Genomic DNA, 19,552 nt, shown 5'->3' on the forward strand with positions numbered 1-19,552 from the left:
GGGAGTAGGTTGGCAGGGCTCAGTGGCCTTAGATATTTGGGAGGTTTAGGCAGGAGAATCACAAGTTTAGGGCCAGCCTGGAAACTCAGTAAGATCCTATCATAAAATAAACAAAATAGGCTCAAGAATGGAGTTCAGTGGTAGAACACGTTTGCTAATCCTGTATAAGGTCTTGGGTTTAATTCTCAGGATGACAATTAAAAATAATAACAACATACAAAATTAAAGTAGATTATGATTCTTAAAAGAGTACCTATTCAACAAAATGTAAACAGGATTGTCTCTGGTGAGATTCTGGCTAATTGCAATCTTAAAAAAAATATTTTGCATATTTTCCAAATATTTATAAGCAATAAGTATTGCCATCATGCTGGGGGACAGGTGGAGACAAAAAAATAGCAATTATTAGGGTGTTTTTCTTATTGTTTCTATTCTTTGTAGTGTATATTTTAGCATAAGGCAAGGAGCTGGCCTGAGAAGAGAATAAGAAACTGTAGCCGAGGCAAGAACTCGGTGAAATGTTGAGGGCAGGCTAGTACCAAAGAGGACCTGCTACGAGGCTGAGAGAAATCCCAGGGGGAGCTTTAGACACTAGAACCTGGACCTGGAACCCACCCCTGGTCTCCATCCTCAAAATAACCCCTCCACTCTGGAGCCACCAGGTGAGGGTGTGTGTGGGAGCCTGGGTGAGCAGGAGGAGAGGGGAAGCTGCTCCAAGTGTCAGCAGTCCTTCCCACAGCTGGTGACCGACCAGTGGGAGTCCAGATCAGACCTCAAGTGAATCCACACACAGGAAGTTGCCCAAGAAAATGTTAATGTGGGGCTTCTCACTCCAGAGGATAACAATCCTGCCTGCAAGGGGCGGCTGAAAGTTACCAGTGGACTTCCTGTTCTCATCAGGAAGTCAGGGCTAGAGGGCTGCAGCAAGGAGGGCCATGTGTACCCCTGTGGGGGACACAGCAGAAGACAGGTATTCTGTTTAGCACTTGGTACCCCCGAGTGGGAAGCAAGGAGGGCAGACCGGGGTCTGTCTCTAATGGCATCACCTTCCTTATACACCCTTTAACATTCCATGGCGTTCACTGGGAGAGTGCAGTGTGGGCTGGGGTGTAGCTCAGGGGGAGAGCACTTCCATGCAGAAGGTTCTGGGTTTGGATCCCCAGCACACCATACACACATATAAAAAGTGGCTAGGGACGGACGGACTGTCTATCCACAAATTTAAACTTAACCAAGTGTGTGAGAAAACCAATTTTCATGTATTGAGAGGGTTAGAAATGTGTGGTATTTTCCTGTAGCTGACTCATAGGCTATTTTTTACTTTAGGAGAGTAATACATTTATGTCAAATTAATTACTCTCACATGCTAATATTTGGGTTTCCACTTACTTTTAGATGGTGTTTTATCTATTTCAATTAAAGTAGATTTAGCCCAGTAGCAGTCAGTGCATTATGATTCATTTTATTTAAGTGTAACTCTATTTACTATGAAAGACCACCCTCACATTGAAAACAGTCACTCCCTTCAAGGGTGCATTTAGCAACTGAACACTGGACATCAACTGAACTGGAGTCAGGGTGTAGGCAAAGATTAGCATTTCAGGCACCCGATTTAGTCCTTTCTTTGGAGATCTCGCTTTGGGGAATAAGAGAATCCAAAATGTGCCTCATCAGGTTTCTCCAGGCTGATTGCAAAATTCCCACATGTGTTTAGGGTGTGAAACAAGCGCACGATATTCAACAGATGACCATCGAACTCCTACAACTTCTCACATTTCCACACTTGGGTAAACCAGTTTGTAATGCAATTCAAAAAGAGACTGATTATTCTTGTGCAGATTTCTTTAAAGATGTCTAAAGCTCCCAGCAAGGAAAAGAAAAGTTATATAACTAGTGTGTAAGTTTTTTTTTTTTTTTACAGAGAAATACTTTCAAGTAAATTCAAACAAAAGAAACCCCCACTACTGTCCACCTTCCAATTCAAAATGTTTTTCCTAATAAAAGGAGGCTGTCAAAAATATATCACATTACCAATGACTTATCTGATAATTGGATTACATCCTTCATATTTCTTTTTAAAGAAAAAATTAGTAGTTCAAACTTGTACAAACAATCAAAATCAGTACTTACCCATTTGTTTAGAAACTAAACACTTCTGGTGCTCGGAGAAATGGCAAAATCCACTCCTTTCCTATTTAACCTCTGCAGTTTTACACCAGCACAACCATTGCAAAGTACATAAAACTTTTAAGCAAAGCAAATAAGAGGAACAACCCTACCTTGGGTTTTCTTTCTCCCCTTTCAGTTTTTGTGCAGTGTAAATGGCTGCATCTTTAGCAGTCTGGGCTGCGAGCATCTAAGCTGACAGACACAAAAACGGGCTTTCTTCAGCTCGATGGTGTTCCCAGCCTTTTATGTGATGCCTTGGGCTGCGCCTGCTTAATTCATTCCTGATTCTACTCAAAAGAAGTCCAGCCTGGCCAGGCTGGCGTAATGATATTTGCTTTAGATATTTCTATCTACAGGAGCAAGCTATCTCATACATACTGTGTGCAAATACATTTAAAAGCCCAAAGAATCTTGATTTTTGAAAGATGATCTTTTTTTTTTTTTTTAACTGCCCCAGGGCAAAATCAATCAATTTGGTTGTGATCTTGGAAAATCCACCCTGAGAACAACACTCTTCACTTGAGCTGAGCTTCATTTATGGCTATTTATCCTGGTCTTTAGAGAGTAAGGCTGAATAGTTGCCATGACAACTTGGTAAACAGGACTAAAGTGACCACTGAGGGGTTTACTGGGATTGTTTTGTTTGGGGAGAAGAATGGCTGCTTTAACGCTTCCATTACTAAAATTTCCTCAAAAGGTAAAGCTGCCTTTTTACAGGTTTGTATAAGATGTTCTCAAAAGTCAAAAAAAGAAGATGCTGGCAATGGGTGCTCCAGTTGCTGGCGATGGGGAAAGCCAATCCGGACATTAGAGGTAATTGGAGAAAAGGCAAGAACTATTCATGGTTTTTGAATGCCAGTAGAATTCCCCTCCTCCACAAGAATGTAGAGAAAGCAGAACCATCTCAAAGGCTGAAAGTCACAGGAGCTGACAATTGGGATAACTTTAGAAACTCCCAGCTCCCTAGCTGATGCCTGTATACTTCCTCGAGCCTCTTCTATATAAAACAATATTATGCACAATTTATCATGGGCAACAGAAACCTCATTGTCAATGCTTCAGCCTTCAGCCAGACAATCAGGAATTATCCTATTCCTATAAAATTTTACTTGAAAAGAATGTTTACTGATGATGCACAGATTATGAATGCTTGGTATTCTGACACATCTTGACAGTATGTGTTCATCAAAACTCAAAGAACCACAGGGCACAGTGGCAAAAGCTGGTACTCCCAGAGGCTCAGGGGGTTGAGCCAGGAGGAGTTCAAATTTGAGGCCAGCCTCAGTAATTCTGGGAGGCCCTCAGCAACTTAAAGAAACCCTGCCTAAAAATAAAAAATAAAAAGGGCTAGGGATGTGATTCAATGGCAAAGCACCTCTGGGTTCAATTCCCAGTACAAAACAAAACAAAACAAAACAAACCTCAGAGAATCCAAAACAGTACAGAGAGTAAAACACTAAAGTAGACTTTGGACTTTCATAATAATGTAGAAATATTGGTTCAATTTATAATAAGCACACCACACTAATGCAAGATGTTAATGAAAGGAAATTGGATATGTGGGGCTAGGTGTAATATGGGAACTCGGTATATGCTCAAAGTTTGTGTAAATGTTTGCATGTATTAATAAAAACTGAAATAAAAATGTTATTCCAATAACAGTGCCAAAGACTATAGGAAATTTTTATCCAGGTATGGTAGCGCTGTAATAGGGGTTTATTTGACTACATCCCTTGTGGCTTTGAAACTTACATGTTTATATCTTTTTCCCAATTTTCTCTTCCCCAATCTTCTTTTCCCTAAACTTCTCTTCCCTGATCTCTCCTCTCTGATCTCATTTTCTCTGAATCACCTTTATAAAAGCTCCATTTCTGTGGATAAACAGAATCACAGCCTTTGGGACAGAAGTCCCCTTTGCTAGCAAAGAAATAAACCTTCTTTTTTCTTTTCCTCAAGACCTTATCTTCCTTATTGGATTGGTGTTGAGGATGAGGACCAAGCTTTTGGTTACAACCTCATTACTCAGAAGGCTGAGGCAGAATGAATGCGAATTCAAGGGCAGCCTGGGCAATTTAACAATACCCTTTTTCAAAACAAAATAAAAAAGGACTGGGGATGAAGCTCAGTAGTAGAGCACCCCAGCACCCCGGGGGTTCCATCCTCAGTACCTGCCTCCAAAAAGAAGAAAAAGAAAAATTTAAATGAGAAAAAAAGAAAAGGCTACCAGAGGTTTGCACTAAACTAAACTCAAGATGGGTTTGTTGGTGCATACTGGTAATCCCAGAGACTTGGGAGGCTGAAGCAAGAGGATCAAAATTTCAAGGTCTAGCCAGAGGGGCGTGGTGACTCAGGCCTGTAATCCCAGCAGCCCAGGAGGCTGAGGCAGGAGAATTCCGTATTCAAAGCCAGCCTCAGCAATGGTGAGGCGCTAAGCAACTTAGTGAGATCCTGTCTCTAAATAGGGCTGGGGATGTGGCTCAGTGGTTGATTGCCCCTGAGGTTCAATCCCCAGAACCATAAAAAAAAGTTCAAGGCCAGTCTCAGCAATTTAGGAAGGCCCTATGAGACTTAGTGAAACCATTCCCAAAATTAAAATAAAAAGGGCTGGGATGTAGGTTAGTAGTAAAGTACCCCTAGGTTCAGTCTTCAAGGGTAAAACAAAAGAAAAAAAAAACCCCAAAACCTAAAAAGAAAAAGGGTCTGACAATATTTTCAGATTTTCCTGTTGATTCAGCTTAAATTGAGGAAGAAGAAGCCATATGAATGTTGAGTCTGTCTACCAGCATAAACATGCAATGTAAGCATGAATTAATGGCTTTCTACAGTACTACGCAGCAGCTGCATGTCAGCATGGCCTCCTGCAACACACATAGCTGTCCCCCTAAGCAGGAGCTGTCAATACTCACACGTCAGAAGGCAGAAAATCTTGAGGCCACATAAGACCAAGTGGGAAAAGTCTTAGTGAGAGAAACCTGGGTCACACCTTCCCAGTACTCCATTTTCATCCCACATCTTTGTGGGCTCCCATACCTGGGTGCTCTGCAATGCTCCTCCCAGGCAGCAGGGCTGTGACGTGCCAAGATGTGCTAGAACCAGAGCCCTGTCTTGTAGGAGTGGCGCAGAGCCCTGGGAGCCCTTGATACGGAACACAGGTGACCAAATACCCAGGTCCTGCAGGTAAGGGAGTACTCACGGGGTAGAGCAGGGAGCAGCTGGGGGTGGAGGGCCATTAAGGGGAAATGTAGGCCTTAGAAAATAATCACAAAGTAAGAAACAAAACAAGTGAAAACAAACATAGTCAGTAATAAGGCAAGCAAAGCTCTACAAAACACAGCAGCCTCCAACAGGCTCAGGAGGCTGTTTACTGGAACAGGAAGATGTGTTCTATGTAGAGAACTGGGACGAAGCACCAATCCTCGGATGAAGAAGAGCCTATGTATAAAGCCTCTGATGTTGTGCTTGGCTGTTCTAAGAGGGCCTTGAACCCTACAGGTATTCTACCTGAGAAAGGGTCACTTGAGGGAGGTAGATGCGGTGAAGTAACTTATTAACATGCAAGATTGGTACATATTGAAAATGCTGCCCCAAAGTGGTTGTATTGGTATATACCAGGGGTGACTTTCGACTACACACAATCAAAGATGATTTCAAGGAAAAAACATGCTAAAAATAAAATATATAACTAGAATAGAACTTACGGTAGTAACGATTAACAACAGCACACATGTCCTTTCTGTTGGCAGAGCTTGGCACTCACACACCACGGGTAGCTGCACATACAACATGCCCTCTGAGCAGCTCAGGTATAGAGAGCACACACCTGAGCCAGCCTGCACCTGAGCTGTGCAGAGGGACAGGTAGCATGAGATAGGCCGACAGAGCAGGGCTTGGTCAGGTCTCCATGGGATTAGGATGCAGAGACAGAGGCCTAAAACCAAACCCAAAGTGCTACTGGGAAAAAGTTCAGTAAGGATAATGAGAAATAAGAGATATAAGAAAAGATAAAAGACATAGAAGAATAAGAGGACTAGAAATTCAAAGGAAGAAATGTGCCAGGATGTTATCAGATTTTTTTAAAGAAATGTTTTTGTTTCAAAACATTAAAAACCTATGGGAAAAAAAGTGGTAAACAGCACCCGCCATTCCCAGGATCAGTGGCTGGATTAATGGAATCCACTCATCATGTTATCAGGACTCTGGAAACAAAGGGGCATGTTTCCACCACATCTGCATGGCTGTCACTTTACATGTGTCCTCATGAGCTGTCCAGGCATCAAAATGAAGGACTTTGTGTGACATAAAAAGTAGCATCAGGGCTGGGGATGTGGCTCAAGTGGTAACGCGCTCATCTGGCATGCGCGGGGCGCCGGGTTCGATCCTCAGCACCACATAAAAATGAAAAAAAAAAATAAAGATGTTGTGTCCACTGAAAACTGAGAAATAAATATTAAAAAAAAATAAAAAGTAGCATCATGCCTTGTGCAGTGGCACACACATATACGGGAGGCTGAAGCAGGAAGGATCACAAATTCAAAGCCAGCCTGGGCAACTCAGTGAGGCCCTGTCTCAAAATCAAGTAAAATGGGTTGGGAGTGTAGCTCAGTGGTAGGGCAACCTTGGGTTCAATGCCCAGCACTGTGCCCAAAAGAAAAAAAAAAAAAAGCATCATGAAAGATCAGTCAGCAGGATTCTGTTAGGTAAAAGGCACTGACACTGAGGTCATCTCTGTGAGAGGGTTCCGGTCCTCATATCTCAGGACAGGAGACAGGAAGTCCCAAGACCTTGGTCCAGCTCCTTTTCTCTCCATGTTTCCTTTTCCAGAAAACACTACCATAGTTCACCTGCTAGACCTCTGGCTGCCCTCCTCTGGAGCGGATCAGCAGCCTCACTCTTCCCTCAGAAGAGAGCCTCATTCCAAGAGGTCTCCTCTGCTGGATGTCTTCCTCCACCAGATCCCAGCCCTGGGGAAACTGAGGTGACCTACGCCCCTTTCACGAGGAGACTTGAGGGAAGCTGTCAGGATACTGCTGTGTCAAGTTAAAAGGAATCCAGGATGCTTCCCTCCTGGAGTCCCTGCCACACCCAACCTAGCCTACAGAAAGGAGGGAGCAGAGGCAGCCCCAGCTAACTCTGCAGCAAGTGGCCCCGGCCTCACGCTCTGCCTGGAATTGCAGACAACTGGTTCCCACACGGGCAGGTCTCCCTGATGCTTATCAGTCTGTTCCCATCTTTAATTCTGTCTTGAATCTCCTCAGGGTTTTTCTGAGGAATGTTAATGAGAGACTTTTCTGACTAGAACTTATTTGCTAAAATACCAGGCAGGGAGAGATCATAGACCAGGGACGCCCCCCCCTTGGGGAGAGATTCGTAGGAGGCCAAGCAGGTTTGCTCTCATCTGGAAACCTGTGGTCGGTTGGGACACTTGGGAGCGAGCCGGCCACTACGACTACCTAAGCAAATCACAGTAAAGGTTGAAAGAAAGGCCACATCAGCAACCAGAAGTCACCTAATGGAAAAGTCTGCCCTTGGTGAACAGCAGATTCTAAGCTCAAGGGAAGATTTTCATCCTCCAGAGGTGCTGGAACCCGAGGACTGGCTGCAGACTTCCTCCTGTCAGCAGATGTGTTTTTGAATCCCCTTCCTAACTTGGCGCCAAGAGGATTTCCCAAAGAAGTGAGTGTCGGTGGGTGCCCTTGATACAATGCCCAAGATTAGTGAAAGGCTGTTTATAAAGACAAGGCCACATGTTGTTAACAGATGAGTGGACACGTGTTGCAGCATTTCAGTTACAGTCTCCCTCCTTCTACTGCTTTTCAAAACAAACACCCCCCCCCAAAATAAAATAAAATAAAATAAATTTAAAAACCCCAAGAAAACAAAAACCCAACAATAAAACCAAATAACCAAAACCCGCGAAGGATTCCCAGATTCTTTAGGCCCAAATACCCACTGGGGGGGTTCAAGCACTTGCCGCAGAGTAGAACAGCCCGTTCTATGGGTCTTGGGTCGTGTGGTCCCACTCGGTGGGCCAAAGTATGAATCCTGCACATGTTACCTGCTCATAAAAGCACAAAAATAGCCATCTTCTTTTTCTACAGCTCTTAGGACAGAGTCTAGAGCTGTTTTCCTTCTCTCTTTTTTGGCCACAGAATCTCAACAAAACAAAACAAAATAAAAACCTCCAGAATCTGCCAAATCCCCGTAACACTTGTTCCTGAACAGTACACAAAATACCTACATTCACCTAGAGTTAAATCCAACTTCCCAGACTCCCACTATGAACCAACTGGAGGAGGACGTGAGGTGAGAGGAGACCCATCGCCCTATAGCCAGAAATGGACATCCCCCATCGCTGCACACAGGGAAGGCAAGATTTTCCCTATGGAATTTTCTAGAAGAATTCATCTTTGGACTAAAGAAATTGGCAAAAAACTCCAAAGACACGTTTCATAGAACATAAATATCAGTAACAATATTTTCAATGGAATCAAATGAATGCTAATTGATGCATAGCTTAGTATTTCCCTATTCTCATTAGCATCTTGACACTTATAAATCACACCTACATCTCAGACAAGTCAGTTCTTGTGCCTGGGCCTTCATTTGCTGGGTGCTTTTCAAATGGCAGTAAGACAGTTTTTACAGCCCATCTCTTGGTGTGTTATTAATTAGTATGTGCTCTAAGTCAGGAGATAGTAGGGCCAGGAGCCAGTATAAATGGGAACATGAGGTTGAGTTGGCTCGTTTTTAAAAGTACAAAATCCAAAGCAACTGGGTACAATTGAATCTCAGCGTGGAAAAATAAACATCAAAAAGAGGTAATTTCTTCAACATTTAGACTGCTCAAGTGTTTTCAAGCAGGCCTAATTTCAAAAGCTTCTACAATTTAAAGGAAAAAAATAATTCCATGCCATCTAAGAATGAAACCCAAACCACTGAGGATCAAGTTTGTTTTCAAACTGAAATTTCTATCCTCAACACAGCACTGCCAGGACATACTCCTGTCTCACTGAATCTGACTGTAAAACTGCAAGATTATATGTCATAACAGGAAAAAAGGAAAAAAAAAAAACATCTCACGAAACCATGGCTCCCTAGGAACTGTAATGTGCAACCCGGCAGCTAAGACTTTAGACTGAGAAAAAGACTTGTACATTTGAAGGATGAATTATGGAATTACCACTCCACCGAAAAGCAAGGAAAAGAACACTGGCAGAGATGAAGTGGCACCTGAGGTATATGCTAGAATCACGAAGCCCGTCCACACTGCCTTGTGCACACGCCTGCGGAAGATCACCCAGTATAGCAACAGGAACATAAACCAGTGTACGTGACACAGTGTCACACACAGACAGGTTCTACCTATTAATTTCCAACACTGTGTCCAAAAAAAAAACCTTATGGATTGTTATATTACCATTTTTGTGCTACGACCTAAAACATTTTAATATAAATTTGAAAAATGGAAAGGTGTTATTTTTTTAAACTACAAAAATGGTATACATTAAGTCATTTCATGTCTTGTATATAAAACCTGCTCTGGCCAGGTTCCTGCCCTCTCACCTCACAGGCAACAGACTGAGGGGGTTTACTAGAGAGATGCCCACCTGTAACCCATATCACGGGACAAAGTCCAGGTTAGCTTTCTCAATTGTGAGGATGGCCTTAGGCCTGAGCCTAAGCAACTCCATTTTAAAACCTCCAGTTTTAAACCTGCAGTTTCACCAGGCACATCCACTGAGCCCTCCAATATGGCCTCAGACAAGTTACTTCCCCTCACTTTGATCAACAGAGTGAAGCCCCTGGCAGGCTGTCCTCGCCTGATAAGAGGGAAAGGCGAGAAGATTAGGGTGGAGACTACTAGACCAGATGTTTCTGATCCTAGGATAAATGATGTCATGGAGAAATCCAGTGGTAGCTGATAAGGATTGAAAGGGGGGTCAAAAGCCCCAAAATTTAGTATAAATAATAGAGCTGATGAACAGGGATTCAGCCAGCCGAAACAAGGATGCACTGGAGCTGGAGGGCCTGATGAGGACCTGACATCCCATCACTTGTCATCATTTCCTGATCTTCTGCATGATCCTCACTGCTCTCAAACTCTACCACCTCGTCTGGACCCTGGTGAGAGCCACAACTTCTCCTCAACCGGTTGTCCACTCCATGCCAGGAAAAGCCTGCCTTGGTTCCGGACCTGGTCACCGCGGTCTAAGTGAGTGTGCATCTGCTAGACATAAAACCTTAAGACTTTTGAACTTAGCGTGCAGAGGGAATGTCTGTCATTAGCCTGTCATGATGGAGTGTGTGTTGCAGTGCTTAGAATTAATTAATCTAGAATTGTTTGCTGTGAATTGATGATGTCTATTGCAGTGCCTAGCACTAAGGATTGTCATTTTCTTGATTAAGAACCTATAGAGTGAAATTGTATGGAGTAATTTGAATGAATAAAGCATTAAAGGGGCAGAAGCATGTGGACATTCTTTATCTCTCCCCTTGACTGCATACTTTGCAATTTTGCCCCCTTGCAACATTAATCCTCATGAAGATGGCAGTTCTTTAATATGAGGAACCTCTGGGCATGACTATCTTGACGGTGTTTTTCTCTCTCAAGAAAGGTTTCTAAGAGGCTTGTCTGCCTAATCAAAATTAACTTATGAACAACACTTTAAGGCAAGGTAACCATTTAGCCTTGGATTTAGCAACAGCACATTTCTAATACCCCTTTTTTTTTTAAAATTTAGGATAACCTCCTTTTTTACTCTCAGGTTGTTTCTAATTGAGTTACATCATTAAAAATAGAAGAGCCTTCATGTTATAACAACTTATACGATGTCTTCAAATTGGTTTCAATCAATTAATTTAACTAAACTTAAAATCCAACATTACTACTTAGAGTATAGCTTCTTCATCATGTTTGACAATAAAGCAAAAACAACAACAACAACAACAACAAGTCAACCACAACCAAAAGTCACGACAAGAACTTTTTCAAAATAGCTATACTGCATTTTGGAGCTGGATATAAGAATATCAATCCAAATGCTAAAGAAAAATGTGAAGGCTTCACAATATTTCCTTTTAAAATAGACTTCCCGAAAGCCTAATGTCATCATTCAAAAGCAGACCAACAGACTCAGAGGACAAAGGAAATGTTTTTCCATTTAACGCCAGGTTATGAGAAGGTCATATTCATTTCCAACCATTTGTAAGGAAAGGACTTGGGAGAAACCAAATCTATGAGCAGGCGCCCCAGGAGGCTGTGTCCTTGAGGAAGAGACTCAGCCTGGCACTCGTGAATCTTACCTTCTGCATGTTTGGCTTGATACAGCGCACGAAGAAGGGGTTGGAGGAGCTCAGGGTTGCCATCAAGGAATGCAGGGAGTCCTAGGAAACGAAAAGGAAAGGGTATGTATTGACTTGGTCTCTTATGAGGCCACTTTACATTTCTCAACACCCTAGGTACTTATTGGAAACAAGGCTAAAAAAAAAAAATATATATATATATATATATATATATATAAATCATAGGAGTAACTTAAAGAGATTTTCATTTCTAATTATATCATTTTAATGTAAAACAAAGCAAAAGATATTACAATTCATTATAACTGGAATTATTCCATAATATATGAAATGTATTTATTACTTCCTTTGAAGCACAACCTTTTAAAAAGACCATTCTGGCTGGGTGGTGGTACATGGCTGTAATCCCAGTGGCTCAAGAGTTCAAAGGCAGCCTTAGCAACTTAGTGAGGCCCAGAGTAACTGAGGGACCCTGTCTCTAAATAAAGTACCAAAAAAAAAAAAAAAAAAAAAAAAGGCTGGGGATGTGGCTCATTGCCTGTTCGTTCAGTCTCTGGTACACACAAACACAAACACACACACACACACACACACACACACACACACAAATAGCCATTCTGAGCAGTACCTATTTTCCATGGAAATTATTTCTATAAACTCATTATTTCCATCAAAATAGCCTAGGGAGAGTACTTGGCTGGTCTTTGAGCCACAATCTCTCACTCTCACCTTTAAGTCACCAGTTAGATTTTATATCAATCTGTAATTCTACTTGCTAAACTTTCCCAGGTTGTTTTATTATGGAGAATTTTTTACATTTTCTAAAGCAGACACAATGGGTCACCAGTTCTCATCTCCAGCTGCAGCTCAAGGCTAATCTCATTTCATCTGGTCTCTGTCTCCATATGTACTAGGCGTATCCCTTGTGGAAAAGCAAATCCCAAACATTCCATTATTTTACCCATCAATATTTCAGTATGTATTATTAAAGGCCGAACACTTTTGACATCAATCAAATATTATTTCACATAAAAAGATATATGGATTCTTTATATTAACATCTAAATAAACATTAAAATGTACAATGGCTAAACATTTCTTTCACATTTAAAATCTGTTCTGTCTCAGATTTTATAATTTTTAAAATTTCTTTTCCTTTTTTTTGCATCAGAATGAAATGGTTCATGCACCATAGTTAATGTATCTTCTATTTCTCTTTTTAATTCATTGGTTTTCCCTCAAGCTCTCTTTTTTTCTTACAATTTTGCTGTAGAAGAAAACCAGGTTGTCCTTGACACCTTGATCAGGTACTTTTCTGCTCAGAAAGCTTTAGGATCTCTAAGAGGACAAAGCATCCTGGTATTCTTGGCTCTTCATACTCTGGTGTCTAGGTGCACTGCCACAGGCCCTTGTCTGCAGAGAGCCTTACAGGGAAGACTTACTCCCGGATTCCAGACTCTTCTCCTGTTCTGGTCTCCACCAGGAAGGCCACCCAGCCTTTTCCTTCCTTCCTCACCCAATTCAAGTCCCAAATGTTCAAAAAGCCTTTTAAGACACTCCAGGCAAATGGATAGGGCACCCTAGAAAAAGGAAGCAATTCTACTGGAAGATTAAGAGCCGAGGCTGTACAGTCAGACACACTGAGGTCCAACTCAAATCCCACCTTCACTCCTCTGAGGGTCTGAGTGGGTCTGCTCTGCCCCAAACCTCCGACTCCTCATTTGTAAAACGGAGACAATAACATGCACACATGGGGTTACAGGAGCAGTGACCCAGACAACGAATATAAACTAATTAGCTCAATGTGCAGCACAGGATACGTAGCTGCTGTCATTATATCTTATGGTACATGAATATTGTGTTTATTACATCTAATCTGGAAAACACCTAACCTTACTGCTGTACCACCCATGCTGTTTGCATGCCGGTGTGGCAGCTCATCTCCACTTACAGTGTACAGCAGGCTGCACACAGTGAGCCCTGAGTATCCCTGTGTGAGAGGCCAAAGGGAGGCCAGCCTCACAGGGCATGTTTAGTGTCAGCCGAGGAACTGACTCCACTTCTCTTCATGCTGGGATTTCCATTTGAGGGCAATATCTTCATTATACTATACCTTTTTTTTTTTTTTTTTTTTTTTAAGATAGAGTGTGTGTGTATGAGAGAGAGAGAGAACTTTTTAATATTTATTTGTTTTTAGTTTTTGGCAGGCACAACATCTTTGTTTGTATGTGGTGCTGAGGATGGAACTCTGGCCACACGCATGCCAGGCGAGCGCACTACCGCTTGAGCCACATCTCCAGCCCATACTCTACCTTTTAAGGTAGATAAAATGCTTACACATTTAAAATGCAAAGTAACTGAAATTAATCTTATTTAAATCTGAACTTAGTCACTATATCTAGTTGTGATATTGCAAACATACCTGGGAAAAATACCAGACATTCAGACATGGGAAGAAAAACCATCTATTTTCACATGAGCTTCTAAATACAAAAAAGATGGCAAAACAGAACTTCATTTTTTCTTTTTTTTTTTTTTGTGGTACTAAGAATTAAATCCAGGAGCACATCACTGCTGAGTGACACCCTCAACCTTTTATTTATTCTTTATTTTGAGACAAGTTGCCCAGGCTGGCCTCAAACTTGTGATCCTCCTGCCTCAGCTTCTGGAGTCACTGGGATTATAGGCGTGCACCACTGTGCCTAGCTACAACTAAAACAGACCTTCTTAAGGAGATCTGTTATTTTAAAAGCTGGGGCTTAAACACTTCTCCTTTATTTAATAATAATTTTTAAAAACCATATTTTCATCAGCTTCAGAAAATGTATATATTTTATATACGTTTATATACATACATACATATATACACACACAAAAATATATGCATAAATGTATACTATATATTATATAACACACACACACACACACACACACACACGTTTTAGGGGGAAGTCCTAGGGATTGAACCCATGTCTCCATGCATGTGAGGCACACACTCTATCACTGAGTTACACCCCAACCCAAACAGTGTATATTTCTAAAGGACTGACTATTTGAAAAGCATGATATAAAAGAAAACAAAATCAAACATTCCCATAGTCCTTACTATACCTAAATCCTCTTTTGGGTTCTTAAAATTATAGTAACAATGAACTCACGTGAGCCCCAGTGGAGACTAACCTTGAACTGTGAGCTGACTGTGGGCCGCCGGTGTTTGCTTCCACATTTCAAGGTGTCCTGATTGTTGCGGCTTGAGACGTGTTCAAAGAGGTCATAGATGAAGTCGAACCTGTGTGAGGGAAAAGCAGGATCGTGAGGCATGCACACACCCAATTATTAGCCGTCCGATTACTGTAATTATGGTACACTTTCCCACTGATAACTGAAAGTGGCACTCTGAGGCCTAAGAGCTAAGACAGCTTCCAAGGACTTTAAACTAACTATTGCCAAGAGCTTCAGGCACTGAAAAACTATACCAGCCTTCAGAGCATCAGACATTGCAGAGACGTGGACTGGAGGGACAGTGACTTGGCTGGCCTCCCACTTAGGAGTGTTGTGCTCCAGAGCAGCACCTGAACCCTGTCACCTGGGTTTCCTGACCTGTAGGGCGACAGACCCAGCCCTTGGGATCCACAGGGGATTGCTTCCAAAACCCCCAGTGGATAGCAGAATCCAAGATGCTCAGGTCCCTCATGTCATTCTCCCATATACCTAAAATCATCTCCAGATGACTTATAGTGCCTAACATGGTGTATATGCCATTGTTAAAATATACTGTTTAGGTCATAACAAAAAAAAAAAGTCCATACGTGTTCAGCATAGATGCATTATTTTTTTTAATCCAAGGTTGGTTCAATCCACGGAAGCAGAACCACAGAAATGCAGAGCCAACTACATTTGTTTTGCTCTTACAGTGTTGTGAAGACCCTACCAGTTAACTTATGGGAAGGTGCTAGTGAGGAACACTAAATCTGGACTGAGGCAGACTAAAGTTCAAATTCCGCCTCCATCACTTGCTAGCTATGCTACGAGGGTGAATCATGCCTGGGCCCCCAGTATTGGTCTCAGATTTTTCATCTGGAAAATGGTGATCATTTTAGAACTGTCTCCTAATGCTGAGGCAAGGATGAAATGCAAAAGGTTGAGAGCATGGTCCCTGGCACAAGATGAGTACTGATGTTAACTGTCATTGTCATTGCTATTAAGAAGTTCAATAAATTCCATTGCCACTATTAATAAAATTTAAAAAAAATGTTTCCCCATATTTTCCATCCTCCTTGCATGGAAGATATGGGATATAACGGGGAGTTTGGTGGCTTCACTGTCACCAGGAAAGGCAGGGAGGACATCTAGGAGTCTGTATCCCCAAGGTGGCAATGTTAGTGTTTCTCGCTCTGCTACAGCACTTTTTCACGTTTGTTCCGGGAGGCTGTGCAAGGCTCACTCTTTTAAGATCTCCAACTGTGCAGTTGACCTCTTGGAGAAAAGCTTGGTTTGTATTAAGAGGTCAAAGATGTTAGAGGTGAAAGGGTAGAGAGAGCCAACAGCTCAAGCCCTCAGCTTGCAGAGGTGAGTGGCTGAAACAGCAAGTTCCTCACCCCATCACAAAGCCGCCCAACACTAGCATAGAGGCGACCCGCCAAGCCCCATCCAGATGCTCCAGGCCTGTGATCTTTCCACTACAACAAACTGCTTTTATTTAAAATCAACATGCAGCTTTTATTTAAATGTATCACTTTAAATCTTTTCAAACTGCTTTGACAGATAACATGCTGTGGTATTTTTTTTTTTTTTTTTTTTTTTTTTTTTTTTTTGAATTTTAACATTTATTTTATTTTTTCTTAGTTCTTGGCGGACACAACATCTTTGTTGGTATGTGGTGCTGCTGAGGATCGAACCCGGGCCGCACGCATGCTAGGCGAGCGCGCTACCGCTTGAGCCACATCCCCAGCCCCATGCTGTGGTATTTTAAAGCATTTTTTAATGGGTATGAAAACTCATCTAAAAATGAAAATAGCTGTTGATATTATCAATAGTAAAATTTTCACAGAGGAGAAGTTAAAACAAGTGCGAAGATCAAAAACTTCAAATTCTGAGCTCTCAGCTAATAGCTTAGCCTGGATCCCCTTCACCCCAATTCACAGCCACTAGCTAAGTGACAGGATGGCCACCTGGTATTTACATTTTAAAAAGAATTACAGCTTTTTAACAATTGTGCTACTTCCTTCCTTAGATATCAAAAATGTATTTCTGTGTGGAAAAAAAAAATTGAAGGGATGTGGGACAATTTCAATGGCTTTAAAAAAATAATTTATTTGTTATAGATCCATACAGTATAAAAAGCTTTCAGCTTCCTGGTTTAATACCTACAAATAGCCAAAGTAACCGTTAAAAGTTTCTGGATGTTTTCCTTAGCTACTGAATTAATGGTGTGAATTTATAATTCATGAGTTAGTAAATGGAAGTGTAATAAATGTAGAACTTTAGTTGAGCTAACAACTGGTTACTCTTCTTGTCACTCCTGTACTAACAAGAGACACCTGGATCCTACAATACCAAGCCTGAAATGAACACTCTGCTCCAAGCTGGCAGTGAAGAAAGGCAGTCTGACTGGTTAAGGGTCTCAAGTTTCTTAGCTAAACAAAGCTCTACAGCTCACTGGTCACCAGTGGAAGTGACTTAGGAAAGTCACTTAACCACTCCATGCCTCAGTTTTCTCATTTACATAAGGAGATCTATCAGAGTACCTAACTCACGGATTCGCTATTATTTTGACATCTCATTAAATGATAGTCACTGCTATTATTATATATCTCTGTGTCATTGTACTGATGAAATATTGTCTGGAAAAGAAGATATAATGTCAAGGGTTTCCACAGTAGTAATCTGTTCGGTATACATGAATAAGTGCATTTGCACAGATTTTAATTGGCTTGCTAATGACTTCATAGAGGACACCCACATACCGGCTTTCTCTTAGCAAGTTGAGAAGGTCGTCTCGAAATGTGTCTCTGTTTTTCTCCAAGATGCCTCGGACATCATACAGAACCTAGTTTTAAAAAAAAATAAGAGAGCGACTGGGGTTGTGGCTCAGTGGTAGAGCACTTGCCTAATACATGTGAGGCACTAGGTTCGCATAAATCACGTAAAACAAACAGAAAAAATAAATTAAAAATTCACTTAAAAAAATAAAAGAGAGAGGCTGGGAATGTGACTCAGTATTGGAGTATTTGCCTAGCATGCATAAGGCCTCAGGTTTCATCCCTAATACCACAAAATAAATAAATAAATAAACAAATAAGAGAGAAGGACAAATTGGTCAACAGAAACGTTTCAGGTCAGAAGCAACTTATTTATCTATCTAAATATCTACGTACCTACCTATCTATTTATTTATTTTATTTTTAGTACCAGGGATTGAACCTAGGGGTGCTTAACTACTGAGCCACATTCCCAGACCATTTATTTAAATTTTGAATCAGGGTCTCACTAAGTTGCTGAGGCTAGCTTTGAACTTGTGATCCACCTGCCTCAGCCTGGGATTACAGGCATGAGCCACTACACCTGGCTAGAAGCAACTCTTTTAAAAGCTAGACTCATGAAAACAAAATTATTTCAATAAATTTGTGCCTGTTTTCTGAAACTACTACTTTCTCTTAATACTAAATGCACAAATATATTGTTATCTCAAAAAGAAGTTACCTCTCCAGCGTAGTGTTTCACCCCAAAATTGTTGACTGCAACTCTGGGCTTCACATAAAAGTGGTTATTCTAATAAGAAAAAAGAAAAAAGATACAAATGCCTTAATTCACTCACTGATTTCCTTGAACTTCTAGAGAAAACCATACACAGTGGGCAGTAAACTACAGTGCCTGTTGTGTACCATCAGTTTAGGATACAGCAGAAGATGCACTTGAACCATCTACCTCTCTGCTGTGTCAGTACAGTGGGTTAGAATGCTTCCGTTTTCCACCCATACAATGAACTTTGGCATATTCTAACAAGTAGCCCCAAATCTAACATTCAATTTAGAATTAGAGGAGGAAAGCTTTCATTTGAAAAGAAATAATTAAATGTGGGAAGTAAAGTTGGGCTAAGACACATCTGTGCATTATCTTCATGAGCAGAAGCGATTCGGAAATAAAGAGCCAGCAGGGTTGACATACAGCATGCTGATTGTGCAGTTTCTCCAGTAAGGTGCTGTCTGTGGCTTGGGGAAAATGGCTCTCTTCATTGATGAGGGCGAGGAGGCCAAGCTTCTACAGGTGGGAAAGAAAAGGATGAATGAATCAAATGTTGAAGGTTTACCTTTCCAACTACTTTAGAGCTTCTTTCTGATCTCTATCAAGCCAGTGGTCAAAAGAAAAAAAGCATGTAACTTCTTGGACTGAAAAATTTATAATGTCATACCATAAAAAAACCCAACTAATTTAAATTACAATAAGTATTTTTCAAAAAATGGAAGCCACTGCAATTTGGGGAATCAGTCTTTTGCAACTGGCCAGTCTACTCCTGGACTAGCCTGTTAAGGCTCTGCCACTGACTACGATCTATGTGAAGCCAGTTCACACACTGTCGATTATTAAACATTGAGTTCAATGAAACAATGGGTCTGAAGCAGCCAAGTATTTAAATTCAACCTTGCACATTTACATGTATGCTTCCAAATGGTCCATTGTGTTCTAAACATTCACATCTTTGATGTACGAGTTCGTGCAAGTTATTTTGTTCCCATAAATATGAATCAGCCCGGCTGGACACCCTTGGGACTGTTACCATTCTTCAGCAACCGCTTACCTTCTCAATCAAGTCCAGGCATTCTCCATTGTCTATCCAGTCGATATCTTCCCACACTAATCCCTCTCTGTGGAGAGATGAAGAAGGACAAGTGAAATTAAAATACAGCTTTAAACTATCTGATTTAGTGGATTTTTTTTTAAAAAAAAAATAATTGAAATGGAAGTCTGCAAGTGCTTACCTGCTATATTCTAATTGTTCTAAAGAAAAAATATGCTTATTGAAGTATTCCTGAAGTTTCTCATTTGCATAGTTGATATTGAATTGCTCAAAGTGGTTGAC

The 19,552-nt window shown here is 41.2% G+C and overlaps 1 protein-coding gene across 3 annotated transcripts in view; it reads right to left on the reverse strand.

Moving 5' to 3' along the window:
• The window catches only part of Myo10 (myosin X), a 205,172-nt gene that overhangs the window by 63,556 nt on the left and 122,064 nt on the right, over positions 1-19,552 (reverse strand). The window contains exons 13-19 of one of the 3 annotated variants that reach the window (XM_078016810.1): positions 19,452-19,552; positions 19,271-19,337; positions 18,640-18,732; positions 18,175-18,243; positions 17,439-17,521; positions 14,653-14,761; positions 11,473-11,553 (exon numbers count right to left, since the gene is read on the reverse strand). In XM_078016810.1, the coding sequence (XP_077872936.1) occupies positions 11,473-11,553; positions 14,653-14,761; positions 17,439-17,521; positions 18,175-18,243; positions 18,640-18,732; positions 19,271-19,337; positions 19,452-19,552 (603 nt within the window). Of the gene's footprint in view, positions 1-2,130; positions 2,151-2,279; positions 2,363-11,472; positions 11,554-14,652; positions 14,762-17,438; positions 17,522-18,174; positions 18,244-18,639; positions 18,733-19,270; positions 19,338-19,451 lie in introns of those variants that run through there. The other 2 variants (XM_040271656.2, XM_040271657.2) reach the window with 2 other exon arrangements.

The sequence above is a fragment of the Ictidomys tridecemlineatus genome, chromosome 1, assembly GCF_052094955.1.
Source record: "Ictidomys tridecemlineatus isolate mIctTri1 chromosome 1, mIctTri1.hap1, whole genome shotgun sequence".
NCBI classification, from domain to species: domain Eukaryota; kingdom Metazoa; phylum Chordata; class Mammalia; order Rodentia; family Sciuridae; genus Ictidomys; species Ictidomys tridecemlineatus.